The 15,375-nt window shown below is 46.3% G+C and overlaps 1 protein-coding gene across 1 annotated transcript in view; it reads left to right on the top strand.

Moving 5' to 3' along the window:
• The window catches only part of LOC116371451 (glutamate receptor ionotropic, NMDA 2A-like), a 39,584-nt gene extending 28,842 nt beyond the window's left edge, over nucleotides 1-10,742 (top strand). Inside the window, exon 2 of the mRNA XM_031820322.1 lies at nucleotides 9,607-10,742. Coding sequence (XP_031676182.1) covers nucleotides 9,610-10,110 — 501 coding nt within the window. The 5' untranslated portion in view covers nucleotides 9,607-9,609 and the 3' untranslated portion in view covers nucleotides 10,111-10,742. The remainder of the gene's footprint in view (nucleotides 1-9,606) is intronic.
• The last annotated feature ends 4,633 nt before the right edge of the window (nucleotides 10,743-15,375 follow it).

The raw sequence follows: 15,375 nt of genomic DNA, 5'->3' as shown, positions 1-15,375 counted from the left end.
AAAGTAGTGTACTATATAGGGAATAGGGCTGTAGTATAAAGTAGTGTACTACATAGGGAATAGGGCTGTAGTATAAAGTAGTGTACTATATAGGGAATAGGGCTGTAGTATAAAGTAGTGTACTACATAGGGCTGTAGTATAAAGTAGTGCACTATATAGGGCTGTAGTATAAAGTAGTGTAGTATATAGGGAATAGGGCTGTAGTATAAAGTAGTGTACTATATAGGGAATAGGGCTGTAGTATAAAGTAGTGCAATATATAGGGCTGTAGTATAAAGTAGTGTACTATATAGGGCTGTAGTATAAAGTAGTGTACTATATAGGGAATAGGGCTGTAGTATAAAGTAGTGCACTATATAGGGAATAGGGCTGTAGTATAAAGTAGTGTACTATATAGGGCTGTAGTATAAAGTAGTGTAGTATATAGGGAATAGGGCTGTAGTATAAAGTAGTGTACTATATAGGGCTGTAGTATAAAGTAGTGTACTATATAGGGCTGTAGTATAAAGTAGTGTACTATATAGGGCTGTAGTATAAAGTAGTGTACTGTATAGGGCTGTAGTATAAAGTAGTGTACTATATAGGGCTGTAGTATAAAGTAGTGTAGTACATAGGGAATAGGGCTGTAGTATAAAGTAGTGCACTATATAGTGAATAGGGCTGTAGTATAAAGTAGTGTACTATATAGGGCTGTAGTATAAAGTAGTGTAGTATATAGGGAATAGGGCTGTAGTATAAAGTAGTGTACTATATAGGGCTGTAGTATAAAGTAGTGTACTATATAGGGCTGTAGTATAAAGTAGCGTACTATATAGGGAATAGGGCTGTAGTATAAAGTAGTGTACTATATAGGGCTGTAGTCTAAAGTAGTGTACTATATAGGGAATAGGGCTGTAGTATAAAGTAGTGTACTATATAGGGCTGTAGTATAAAGTAGTGTAGTATATAGGGCTGTAGTATAAAGTAGTGTACTATATAGGGAATAGGGCTGTAGTATAAAGTAGTGTACTATATAGGGCTGTAGTCTAAAGTAGTGTACTATATAGGGAATAGGGCTGTAGTATAAAGTAGTGTACTATATAGGGCTGTAGTATAAAGTAGTGTAGTATATAGGGCTGTAGTATAAAGTAGTGTACTATATAGGGAATAGGGCTGTAGTGTACTATATAGGGAATAGGGCTGTAGTATAAAGTAGTGTACTATATAGGGAATAGGGCTGTAGTATAAAGTAGTGCACTAGATAGGGAATAGGGCTGTAGTATAAAGTAGTGCACTAGATAGGGAATAGGGCTGTAGTATAAAGTAGTGTACTAGATAGGGAATAGGGCTGTAGTATAAAGTAGTGTACTATATAGGGAATAGGGCTGTAGTATAAAGTAGTGCACTATATAGGGAATAGGGCTGTAGTATAAAGTAGTGCACTATATAGGGAATAGGGCTGTAGTATAAAGTAGTGCACTATATAGGGAATAGGGCTGTAGTATAAAGTAGTGTACTATATAGGGCTGTAGTATAAAGTAGTGCACTATATAGGGAATAGGGCTGTAGTATAAAGTAGTGTACTATATAGGGAATAGGGCTGTAGTGTAAAGTAGTGTACTATATAGGGAATAGGGCTGTAGTATAAAGTAGTGCACTATATAGGGAATAGGGCTGTAGTATAAAGTAGTGTACTATATAGGGCTGTAGTGTAAAGTAGTGTACTATATAGGGAATAGGGCTGTAGTGTAAAGTAGTGCACTATATAGGGAATAGGGCTGTAGTGTAAAGTAGTGCACTATATAGGGAATAGGGCTGTAGTGTAAAGTAGTGCACTAGATAGGGAATAGGGCTGTAGTATAAAGTAGTGTACTATATAGGGCTGTAGTGTAAAGTAGTGTACTATATAGGGAATAGGGCTGTAGTATAAAGTAGTGCACTATATAGGGAATAGGGCTGTAGTATAAAGTAGTGTACTATATAGGGAATAGGGCTGTAGTATAAAGTAGTGTACTATATAGGGAATAGGGCTGTAGTGTACTATATAGGGCTGTAGTATAAAGTAGTGCACTATATAGGGCTGTAGTATAAAGTAGTGCACTATATAGGGCTGTAGTATAAAGTAGTGTACTATATAGGGCTGTAGTATAAAGTAGTGCACTATATAGGGAATAGGGCTGTAGTGTACTATATAGGGAATAGTGCTGTAGTATAAAGTAGTGCACTATATAGGGAATAGGGCTGTAGTGTACTATATAGGGAATAGTGCTGTAGTATAAAGTAGTGCACTATATAGGGAATAGGGCTGTAGTGTACTATATAGGGAATAGTGCTGTAGTATAAAGTAGTGCACTATATAGGGAATAGTGCTGTAGTATAAAGTAGTGTACTATATAGGGAATAGGGCTGTAGTATAAAGTAGTGCACTATATAGGGAATAGGGCTGTAGTATAAAGTAGTGCACTATATAGGGCTGTAGTATAAAGTAGTGCACTATATAGGGAATAGGGCTGTAGTATAAAGTAGTGCACTATATAGGGAATAGGGCTGTAGTATAAAGTAGTGCACTATATAGGAAATAGGGCTGTAGTATAAAGTAGTGCACTATATAGGGAATAGGGCTGTAGTATAAAGTAGTGCACTATATAGGGAATAGGGATGTAGTATTTTTTTAAACATTTTTTTATTTTTATTTAACCAGGTAGGCTAGTTGAGAACACCTTTATTTAACCAGGTAGGCTAGTTGAGAACACCTTTATTTAACCAGGTAGGCTAGTTGAGAACACCTTTATTTAACCAGGTAGGCTAGTTGAGAACACCTTTATTTAACCAGGTAGGCTAGTTGAGAACACCTTTATTTAACCAGGTAGGCTAGTTGAGAACACCTTTATTTAACCAGGTAGGCTAGTTGAGAACACCTTTATTTAACCAGGTAGGCTAGTTGAGAACACCTTTATTTAACCAGGTAGGCTAGTTGAGAACACCTTTATTTAACCAGGTAGGCTAGTTGAGAACACCTTTATTTAACCAGGTAGGCTAGTTGAGAACACCTTTATTTAACCAGGTAGGCTAGTTGAGAACACCTTTATTTAACCAGGTAGGCTAGTTGAGAACACCTTTATTTAACCAGGTAGGCTAGTTGACAACACCTTTATTTAACCAGGTAGGCTAGTTGAGAACACCTTTATTTAACCAGGTAGGCTAGTTGAGAACACCTTTATTTAACCAGGTAGGCTAGTTGAGAACACCTTTATTTAACCAGGTAGGCTAGTTGAGAACACCTTTATTTAACCAGGTAGGCTAGTTGAGAACACCTTTATTTAACCAGGTAGGCTAGTTGAGAACACCTTTATTTAACCAGGTAGGCTAGTTGAGAACACCTTTATTTAACCAGGTAGGCTAGTTGAGAACACCTTTATTTAACCAGGTAGGCTAGTTGAGAACACCTTTATTTAACCAGGTAGGCTAGTTGAGAACACCTTTATTTAACCAGGTAGGCTAGTTGAGAACACCTTTATTTAACCAGGTAGGCTAGTTGAGAACACCTTTATTTAACCAGGTAGGCTAGTTGAGAACACCTTTATTTAACCAGGTAGGCTAGTTGAGAACACCTTTATTTAACCAGGTAGGCTAGTTGAGAACACCTTTATTTAACCAGGTAGGCTAGTTGAGAACAAGTTCTCATTTACAACTGCGATCTGGCCAAGATAAAGCATAGCAGTGTGAGCAGACAACAAAGAGTTACACATGGAGTAAACAATTAACAAGTCAATAACACAGTAGAAAACAAAGGGGGAGTCTATATACAATGTGTGCAAAAGGCATGAGGAGGTAGGCAAATAATTACAATTTTGCAGATTAACACTGGAGTGATGAATGATCAGATGGTCATGTACAGGTAGAGATATTGGTGTGCAAAAGAGCAGAAAAGTAAATAAATAAAAACAGTATGGGGATGAGGTAGGTGAGAAAGGGTGGGCTATTTACCAATAGACTATGTACAGCTGCAGCGATCGGTTAGCTGCTCAGATAGCTGATGTTTGAAGTTGGTGAGGGAGATAAAAGTCTCCAACTTCAGCGATTTTTGCAATTCGATCCAGTCACAGGCAGCAGAGTACTGGAACGAAAGGCGGCCAAATGAGGTGTTGGCTTTAGGGATGATCAGTGAGATACACCTGCTGGAGCGCGTGCTACGGATGGGTGTTGCCATCGTGACCAGTGAGCTGAGATAAGGCGGAGCTTTACCTAGCATGGACTTGTAGATGACCTGGAGCCAGTGGGTCTGGCGACGAATATGTAGCGAGGGCCAGCCGACTAGAGCATACAAGTCGCAGTGGTGGGTGGTATAAGGTGCTTTAGTGACGAAACGGATGGCACTGTGATAGACTGCATCCAGTTTGCTGAGTAGAGTGTTGGAAGCCATTTTGTAGATGACATCGCCGAAGTCGAGGATCGGTAGGATAGTCAGTTTTACTAGGGTAAGCTTGGCGGCGTGAGTGAAGGAGGCTTTGTTGCGGAATAGAAAGCCGACTCTTGATTTGATTTTCGATTGGAGATGTTTGATATGAGTCTGGAAGGAGAGTTTGCAGTCTAGCCAGACACCTAGGTACTTATAGACTTCCACATATTCTAGGTCGGAACCATCCAGGGTGGTGATGCTAGTCGGGCATGCGGGTGCAGGCAGCGACCGGTTGAAAAGCATGCATTTGGTTTTACTAGCGTTTAAGAGCAGTTGGAGGCCACGGAAGGAGTGTTGTATGGCATTGAAGCTTGTTTGGAGGTTAGATAGCACAGTGTCCAAAGACGGGCCGAAGGTATATAGAATGGTGTCGTCTGCGTAGAGGTGGATCAGGGAATCGCCCGCAGCAAGAGCAACATCATTGATATACACAGAGAAAAGAGTCGGCCCGAGAATTGAACCCTGTGGCACCCCCATAGAGACTGCCAGAGGACCAGACAGCATGCCCTCCGATTTGACGCACTGAACTCTGTCTGCAAAGTAATTGGTGACAGGCAAGGCAGTCATCCGAAAAACCGAGGCTCCTGAGTCTGCCGATAAGAATATGGTGATTGACAGAGTCGAAAGCCTTGGCAAGGTCGATGAAGACGGCTGCACAGTACTGTCTTTTATCGATGGCGGTTATGATATCGTTGAGTACCTTGAATGTGGCTGAGGTGCACCCATGACCGGCTCGGAAACCAGATTGCACAGCGGAGAAGGTGCGGTGGGATTCGAGATGGTCAGTGACCTGTTTGTTGACTTGGCTTTCGAAGACCTTAGATAGGCAGGGCAGGATGGATATAGGTCTGTAACAGTTTGGGTCCAGGGTGTCTCCCCCTTTGAAGAGGGGGATGACTGCGGCAGCTTTCCAATCCTTGGGGATCTCAGACGATATGAAAGAGAGGTTGAACAGGCTGGTAATAGGGGTTGCGACAATGGTGGCAGATAGTTTCAGAAATAGAGGGTCCAGATTGTCAAGCCCAGCTGATTTGTACGGGTCCAGGTTTTGCAGCTCTTTCAGAACATCTGCTATCTCGATTTGGTTAAAGGAGAACCTGGAGAGGCTTGGGCGAGGAGCTGCGGGGGGGGCGGAGCTGTTGGCCGAGGTTGAAGTAGCCAGGCGGAAGGCATGGCCAGCCGTTGAGAAATGCTTATTGAAGTTTTCGATAATCATGGATTTATCAGTGGTGACCGTGTTACCTAGCCTCAGTGCAGTGGGCAGCTGGGAGGAGGTGCTCTTGTTCTCCATGGACTTCACGGTGTCCCAGAACTTTTTGGAGTTGGAGCTACAGGATGCAAACTTCTGCCTGAAGAAGCTGGCCTTAGCTTTCCTGACTGACTGCGTGTATTGGTTCCGGACTTCCCTGAACAGTTGCATATCACGGGGACTATTCGATGCTATTGCAGTCCGCCACAGGATGTTTTTGTGCTGGTCGAGGGCAGTCAGGTCTGGGGTGAACCAAGGGCTGTATCTGTTCTTAGTTCTGCATTTTTTGAACGGAGCATGCTTATCTAAAATGGTGAGGAAGTTACTTTTAAAGAATGACCAGGCATCCTCAACTGACGGGATGAGGTCAATGTCCTTCCAGGATACCCGGGCCAGGTCGATTAGAAAGGCCTGCTCACAGAAGTGTTTTAGGGAGCGTTTGACAGTGATGAGGGGTGGTCGTTTGACTGCGGCTCCGTAGCGGATACAGGCAATGAGGCAGTGATCGCTGAGATCCTGGTTGAAGACAGCGGAGGTGTATTTGGAGGGCCAGTTGGTCAGGATGACGTCTATGAGGGTGCCCTTGTTTACAGAGTTAGGGTTGTACCTGGTGGGTTCCTTGATGATTTGTGTGAGATTGAGGGCATCTAGCTTAGATTGTAGGACTGGCGAGGTGTTAAGCATATCCCAGTTTAGGTCACCTAACAGAACAAACTCTGAAGCTAGATGGGGGGCGATCAATTCACAAATGGTGTCCAGGGCACAGCTGGGAGCTGAGGGGGGTCGGTAGCAGGCGGCAACCGTGAGAGACTTATTTCTGGAGAGAGTCATTTTCAAAATTAGTAGTTCGAACTGTTTGGGTATGGACCTGGAAAGTATGACATTACTTTGCAGGCTATCTCTGCAGTAAACTGCAACTCCGCCCCCTTTGGCAGTTCTATCTTGACGGAAGATGTTATAGTTGGGTATGGAAATCTCTGAATTTTTGGTGGCCTTCCTGAGCCAGGATTCAGACACAGCAAGGACATCAGGGTTAGCAGAGTGTGCTAAAGCAGTGAGTAAAACAAACTTAGGGAGGAGGCTTCTATTGTTGACATGCATGAAACCAAGGCTTTTTCGATCACAGAAGTCAACAAATGAGGGTGCCTGGGGACATGCAGGGCCTGGGTTTACCTCCACATCACCCGCGGAACAGAGAAGGAGTAGTATGAGGGTGAGGCTAAAGGCTATCAAAACTGGTCGCCTAGAGCGTTGGGGACAGAGAATAAGAGGAGCAGGTTTCTGGGCATGGTAGAATATATTCAGGGCATAATGCGCAGACAGGGGTATGGTGGGGTGCGGGTACAGCGGAGGTAAGCCCAGGCACTTGGTGATGATGAGGGAGGTTGTATCTCTGGACATGCTGGTAGTAATGGGTGAGGTCACCGCATGTGTGGGAGGTGGGACAAAGGAGTTATCAGGGGCGTGAAGAGTGGAACTAGGGGCTCCATTGTGAACTAAAACAATGATAACTAACCTGAACAACAGTATACAAGGCATATTGACATTTGAGAGAGACATACAGCGAGGCATACAGTAATCACAGGTGTTGAATTGGGAAAGCTAGCTAAAACAGTAGGTGAGACAACAGCTAATCAGCTAGCACAACAACAGCAGGTAAAATGGCGTAGACTAGGCAACGGGGCCAACAGATAGAACAAACAAGCAGAATGGAGTACCGTGATTAATGGACAGTCCAGCGTGCATCAGCTATGTAGCCAAGAGATCAGTTTCCAGGGGGCAGCGGTGGATGGGGCAGGGAAGCTGGCCTGGCGAGTGTTATCCAGGTAAAAAAAATAATAACAATGACTAAATAGCTTGTAGCTAGTTAGCTGGTTAGCTTCTGGAGGTTCTTGAGTGTGTTCTAAAAATAAATAAAAAATAATAGCGATTCCGTATCACATTGGGTGAGGCAGGTTTCCGGAAGGTATAAACAAATTAAAAGTCAAAAGAGGTAGAAAGTAAATATGCGTCCGGTGAGCGTTTGAGACGCGGCGATTCAGGCGGTTAGCAGGCCTGTGCTAACAAGCTAACAGTTTGTAGGCCCGGGCTAGACAAGGTAGCAGTTAGCGGGCCGGAGCTGGACAAGCTAGCAGTTAGCAGGCCGAATTAGCAAGCAGGGAGATAGCGAGGGCTAGAGTGTTAGCCTTTGGGGGACGTCGCGATGGGGTGAGTCTGTTTATTCCTCTTCATGCGATGACATCGGTAGACCGGTCGTGGGCCCGGGTATTGTAGCTCAGGAGTATGCTACGGTGGTAGCACAGGTGCTACGGCCGGGCTAGCTTCAAGCTAAGTGGGTGGAAACGCTAGCCAGGAGTAATCCGAGGTTGCGGTTTAGCTAGATAGCTAGTTGCTGAAAAATCCAGCTGAAAGATGTTCCGTTTGCGGTGGGAATCCGGGGATGAAAAATAAATAGGTCCGTTGTGCTCTGGTTAAAGTCGCGTTGTACGAACAGGCGAGAGCTTTCCGAACTACAGGTTAGCTGATGACCGGTTAGCTGGAGACCGCTAGCATACCCGCTGGTTAGCTGGCTAGCTTCAGTTGAGGGGTCCCGAAGTAAATATAAATACTTTAGGAAAAATAGCTACATTGGGTGAGTCGGGTTGCAGGAGAGTATTTGGAAGCTTAGGGTTTAGCAAAATGTTTACAAAGAGATATGTGGAGAAAATATGTAAAAAACGAAAAATAAACGATATATACAGGGACACGACAGGACAGGACGACCTACTGCTACGCCATCTTGTATAAAGTAGTACACTATATAGGGAATAGGGCTGTAGTATAAAGTAGTGTACTATATAGGGAATAGGGCTGTAGTATCAAGTACTGCACTATATAGGGCTGTAGTATAAAGTAGTGCACTATATAGGGCTGTAGGGCTGTAGTATAAAGTAGTGTACTATATAGGGAATAGGGCTGTAGTATAAAGTAGTGCACTATATAGGGAATAGGGCTGTAGTATAAAGTAGTACACTATATAGGGAATAGGTCTGATCATTACACAGGTACACTTTGTGCTGGGGACAATAAAAGGCCACTCTAAAATGTGGAGTTTTGTCACACAACACAACGCCACAGATGTCTCATGTTTTGAGGGAGCATGCAATTGGCATGCTGACTGCAGGAATGTCCACCAGAGCTGTTGTCAGATAATTGAATGTTCATTTCTCTACCATAAGCCGCTTTCCCAACATCATTTTAGAGAATTTGGCAGTACGTCCAACCGGCCTCACAACCGCAGACCACGTTGATGGCGTCATGTGGAGCGGTTTGCTGATGTCAACGTTGTGAACAGAACGTCCCATGGTGCCGGTGGGGTTATGGTGTGGGCAGGCATAAACTATGGACAACCATCACAATTGCATTTTATTGATGGCAATTTGAATGCTCAGAGATACCGTGACGAGATCCTGAGACCCATTGTGAGACCCATTTTATTTGACGGTATCTGTGACAAACAGAGGCATATCTGTATTCCCAGTCATGTGAAATCCATAGATTAGGGCCTAATGAATTGATTTCAATTGACTGATTTCCACATATGAACTGTAACTCAGTAAAATCAATGAAACTATTGCATGTTGTGTTTCTATTTCTCTTCACTATAGTTGTATACAATCAGTTCTAGAATCACAATCTGATTTAGAATGAGAATGTATTCTAGAATTAGAATCAGTTCTAGAATTAGAATCAGTTCTAGAATTAGAATCAGTTATATGGTTTCTACATTTTTTCTATTTTTTTTCTCTCAATACACATATTTCTGTCCCTACCTTACTCAATACCTTCTTCAGTATCTCCATGTTATATTAATCTCTCTCTCTCTCTCTCTCTCTCTCTCTCTCTCTCTCTCTCTCTCCCCCTCTCTCTCTCCCCCAGGAGATGAAGTGTCTCAACATGTCAGTGGGCAGGGGGCTGACCCTGGCCTTCCCAGCTCTCCTGTGTTCCCTGGTTACCCTGGTGACCCTGGTCATGGAGGTCGAAGGTCAGAAGGTCCCCATCCTCAACATCGCTGTGATCCTGGGCCGCACGCGCTACATCTCCGACCGGGACATTCGGGCTCTCTGGAGCAAAGACGACCCCATGGACGTCAACGTGGTCACCGTATTGGTCAACGAGACTGACCCCAAGAGTATTATCACCCACGTGTGCGACCTGATGTCTGGGACCAAGATCCACGGGGTGGTGTTCGGAGACGGGACGGACCAGGAGGCCATCGCTCAGATATTGGATTTTATTTCCTCCCAGACACTGATCCCCATCCTGGGCATCCACGGGGGATCCTCCATGATCATGGCTGATAAGGTGAGGAGGGAGGGAGGGAGATCCTCTATGGTCATGGCTGATGAGGTGAGGAGGGAGATCCTCTATGGTCATGGCTGATGAGGTGAGGAGGGAGATCCTCTATGGTCATGGCTGATGAGGTGAGGAGGGAGATCCTTTATGGTCATGGGTGAGGAGGGAGATCCTCTGTGTTCATGGCTGATGAGGTGAGGAGGGAGATCCTCTATGGTCATGGCTGATGAGGTGAGGAGGGAGATCCTCTATGGTCATGGCTGATGAGGTGAGGAGGGAGATCCTCTATGGTCATGGGTGAGGAGGGAGATCCTCTGTGTTCATGGCTGATGAGGTGAAGAGGGAGATCCTCTATGGTCATGGCTGATGAGGTGAGGAGGGAGATCCTCTATGGTCATGGCTGATGAGGTGAGGAGGGAGATCCTCTATGGTCATGGCTGATGAGGTGAGGAGGGAGGGAGGAGGGAGATCCTCTATGGTCATGGCTGATGAGGTGAGGAGGGAGATCCTCAATGGTTATGTCTGATGAGGTGATGAGGGAGATCCTCTATGGTCATGGCTGATGAGGTGAGGAGGGAGATCCTCTATGTTCATGGCTGATGAGGTGAGGAGGGAGATCCTCTATGGTCATGGCTGATGAGGTGATGAGGGAGATCCTCTATGGTCATGGTTGATGAGGTGAGGAGGGAGGGAGGGAGATCTTCTATGGTCATGGCTGATGAGGTGAGGAGGGAGATCCTCTATGGTCATGGCTGATGAGGTGAGGAGGGAGGGAGGGAGATCCTCTATGGTCATGGCTGATGAGGTGAGGAGGGAGATCCTCTATGGTCATGGCTGATGAGGTGAGGAGGGAGATCCTCTATGGTCATGGTTGATGAGGTGAGGAGGGAGGGAGGGAGGGAGATCCTCTATGGTCATGGCTGATGAGGTGAGGAGGGAGATCCTCTATGGTCATGGCTGATGAGGTGTGGAGGGAGATCCTCTATGGTCATGGTTGATGAGGTGAGGAGGGAGGGAGGGAGATCTTCTATGGTCATGGCTGATGAGGTGAGGAGGGAGATCCTCTATGGTCATGGCTGATGAGGTGAGGAGGGAGGGAGGGAGGGAGATCCTCTATGGTCATGGCTGATGAGGTGAGGAGGGAGACCCTCTATGGTCATGGCTGATGAGGTGAGGAGGGAGATCCTCTATGGTCATGGCTGATGAGGTGAGGAGGGAGATCCTCTATGGTCATGGCTGATGGGGTGAGGAGGGAGATCCTCTATGGTCATGGCTGATGAGGTGAGGAGGGAGATCCTCTATGGTCATGGCTGATGAGGTGAGGAGGGAGATCCTCTATGGTCATGGCTGATGAGGTGAGGTGGGAGATCCTCGATGGTCATGGCTGATGAGGTGAGGAGGGAGACCCTCTATGGTCATGGCTGATGAGGTGAGGAGGGAGATCCTCTATGGTCATGGCTGATGAGGTGAGGAGGGAGATCCTCTATGGTCATGGCTGATGAGGTGAGGAGGGTGATCCTCAATGGTCATGGCTGATGAGGTGATGAGGGAGATCCTCTATGGTCATGGCTGATGAGGTGAGGAGGGAGATCCTCTATGGTCATGGCTGATGAGGTGAGGAGGGAGATCCTCTATGGTCATGGCTGATGAGGTGAGGAGGGAGATCTTCTATGGTCATGGCTGATGAGGTGTGGAGGGAGATCCTCTATGGTCATGGTTGATGAGGTGAGGAGGGAGGGAGGGAGATCTTCTATGGTCATGGCTGATGAGGTGAGGAGGGAGATCCTCTATGGTCATGGCTGATGAGGTGAGGAGGGAGATCCTCTATGGTCATGGCTGATGAGGTGAGGAGGGAGATCTTCTATGGTCATGGCAATTCAATTCAATTCAAGGGGCTTTATTGGCATGGGAAACATGTGTTAACATTGCCAAAGCAAGTGAGGTAGATAATATACAAAGTGAAATAAACAATAAAAATGAACAGTAAATATTACACATCCAGAAGTTTCTTAACAATAAAGACATTACAAATGTCATATTAGTGTAGTGTAGTATATACAGTGTTTTAACAATGTACAACTGGTAAAGGACACAAGATCAAATAAATAAGCATAAATAAGCATAAATATGCTCTCTGTCTCTCTCTCTCTCTCTCTCTCTCTCTCTCTCTCTCTCTGTCTCTCTCTGTCTCTCTCTCTCTCTCTCTGTCTCTCTCTCTCTGTCTCTCTCTGTCTCTCTCTCTCTCTCTCTGTCTCTCTCTCTGTCTCTCTCTCTCTCTCTCTCTCTCTCTCTGTTCAGCTGAACTACTCTGGTCTCTAGTATTGACTGGTTCTGTCTCCAGGTGGTCTCTAGTACTGACTGGTTCTGTCTCCAGGTGGTCTCTAGTACTGACTGGTTCTGTCTCCAGGTGGTCTCTAGTACTGACTGGGTCTCTAGTACTGACTGGTTCTGTCTCCAGGTGGTCTCTAGTACTGACTGGTTCTCTAGTACTGACTGGTTCTGTCTCCAGGTGGTCTCTAGTACTGACTGGGTCTGTCTCCAGGTGGTTCTCTAGTACTGACTGGTTCTGTCTCCAGGTGGTCTCTAGTACTGACTGGTTCTCTAGTACTGACTGGTTCTGTCTCCAGGTGGTCTCTAGTACTGACTGGTTCTGTCTCCAGGTGGTCTCTAGTACTGACTGGTTCTGTCTCCAGGTGGTCTCTAGTACTGACTGGGTCTCTAGTACTGACTGGTTCTGTCTCCAGGTGGTCTCAAGTATTGACTGGTACTCTAGTACTGACTGGTTCTGTCTCCAGGTGGTCTCTAGTACTGACTGGTTCTGTCTCCAGGTGGTCTCTAGTACTGACTGGTTCTGTCTCCAGGTGGTCTCTAGTACTGACTGGTTCTCTAGTACTGACTGGTTCTGTCTCCAGGTGGTCTCTAGTACTGACTGGTTCTGTCTCCAGGTGGTCTCTAGTACTGACTGGTTCTGTCTCCAGGTGGTCTCTAGTACTGACTGGTTCTGTCTCCAGGTGGTCTCTAGTACTGACTGGGTCTCTAGTACTGACTGGTTCTGTCTCCAGGTGGTCTCTAGTACTGACTGGTTCTCTAGTACTGACTGGTTCTGTCTCCAGGTGGTCTCTAGTACTGACTGGTTCTGTCTCCAGGTGGTTCTCTAGTACTGACTGGTTCTGTCTCCAGGTGGTCTCTAGTACTGACTGGGTCTGTCTCCAGGTGGTCTCTAGTACTGACTGGTTCTCTAGTACTGACTGGGTCTGTCTCCAGGTGGTCTCTAGTACTGACTGGTTCTGTCTCCAGGTGGTCTCTAGTACTGACTGGTTCTGTCTCCAGGTGGTCTCTAGTACTGACTGGTTCTGTCTCCAGGTGGTTCTCTAGTACTGACTGGTTCTGTCTCCAGGTGGTCTCTAGTACTGACTGGGTCTGTCTCCAGGTGGTTCTCTAGTACTGACTGGTTCTGTCTCCAGGTGGTCTCTAGTACTGACTGGGTCTGTCTCCAGGTGGTCTCTAGTACTGACTGGTTCTCTAGTACTGACTGGGTCTGTCTCCAGGTGGTCTCTAGTACTGACTGGTTCTGTCTCCAGGTGGTCTCTAGTACTGACTGGTTCTGTCTCCAGGTGGTCACTAGTACTGACTGGTTCTGTCTCCAGGTGGTTCTCTAGTACTGACTGGTTCTGTCTCCAGGTGGTTCTCTAGTACTGACTGGTTCTGTCTCCAGGTGGTTTCTAGTACTGACTGGGTCTGTCTCCAGGTGGTCTCTAGTACTGACTGGTTCTCTAGTACTGACTGGTTCTGTCTCTAGGTGGTCTCTAGTACTGACTGGTTCTGTCTCCAGGTGGTCTCTAGTACTGACTGGTTCTGTCTCCAGGTGGTCTCTAGTACTGACTGGTTCTCTAGTACTGACTGGTTCTGTCTCCAGGTGGCCTCTAGTACTGACTGGTTCTGTCTCCAGGTGGTCTCTAGTACTGACTGGGTCTGTCTCCAGGTGGTTCTCTAGTACTGACTGGTTCTGTCTCCAGGTGGTCTCTAGTACTGACTGGTTCTCTAGTACTGACTGGTTCTGTCTCCAGGTGGTCTCTAGTACTGACTGGTTCTGTCTCCAGGTGGTCTCTAGTACTGACTGGTTCTGTCTCCAGGTGGTCTCTAGTACTGACTGGGTCTCTAGTACTGACTGGTTCTGTCTCCAGGTGGTCTCTAGTACTGACTGGTTCTCTAGTACTGACTGGTTCTGTCTACAGGTGGTCTCTAGTACTGACTGGTTCTGTCTCCAGGTGGTCTCTAGTACTGACTGGTTCTGTCTCCAGGTGGTTCTCTAGTACTGACTGGTTCTGTCTCCAGGTGGTCTCTAGTACTGACTGGGTCTGTCTCCAGGTGGTTCTCTAGTACTGACTGGTTCTGTCTCCAGGTGGTCTCTAGTACTGACTGGTTCTCTAGTACTGACTGGTTCTGTCTCCAGGTGGTCTCTAGCACTGACTGGTTCTGTCTCCAGGTGGTCTCTAGTACTGACTGGTTCTGTCTCCAGGTGGTCTCTAGTACTGACTGGGTCTCTAGTACTGACTGGTTCTGTCTCCAGGTGGTCTCTAGTATTGACTGGTACTCTAGTACTGACTGGTTCTGTCTCCAGGTGGTCTCTAGTACTGACTGGTTCTGTCTCCAGGTGGTCTCTAGTACTGACTGGTTCTGTCTCCAGGTGGTCTCTAGTACTGACTGGTTCTCTAGTACTGACTGGTTCTGTCTCCAGGTGGTCTCTAGTACTGACTGGTTCTGTCTCCAGGTGGTCTCTAGTACTGACTGGTTCTGTCTCCAGGTGGTCTCTAGTACTGACTGGGTCTCTAGTACTGACTGGTTCTGTCTCCAGGTGGTCTCTAGTACTGACTGGTTCTCTAGTACTGACTGGTTCTGTCTCCAGGTGGTCTCTAGTACTGACTGGTTCTGTCTCCAGGTGGTTCTCTAGTACTGACTGGTTCTGTCTCCAGGTGGTCTCTAGTACTGACTGGGTCTGTCTCCAGGTGGTCTCTAGTACTGACTGGTTCTCTAGTACTGACTGGGTCTGTCTCCAGGTGGTCTCTAGTACTGACTGGTTCTGTCTCCAGGTGGTCTCTAGTACTGACTGGTTCTGTCTCCAGGTGGTTCTCTAGTACTGACTGGTTCTGTCTCCAGGTGGTTCTCTAGTACTGACTGGTTCTGTCTCCAGGTGGTCTCTAGTACTGACTGGGTCTGTCTCCAGGTGGTTCTCTAGTACTGACTGGTTCTGTCTCCAGGTGGTCTCTAGTACTGACTGGGTCTGTCTCCAGGTGGTCTCTAGTACTGACTGGTTCTCTAGTACTGACTGGGTCTGTCTCCAGGTGGTCTCTA

The sequence above is a fragment of the Oncorhynchus kisutch genome, unplaced genomic scaffold, assembly GCF_002021735.2.
Source record: "Oncorhynchus kisutch isolate 150728-3 unplaced genomic scaffold, Okis_V2 scaffold3238, whole genome shotgun sequence".
Classification (NCBI taxonomy): domain Eukaryota; kingdom Metazoa; phylum Chordata; class Actinopteri; order Salmoniformes; family Salmonidae; genus Oncorhynchus; species Oncorhynchus kisutch.
This window is presented reverse-complemented; position numbering and strand designations above follow the sequence as displayed.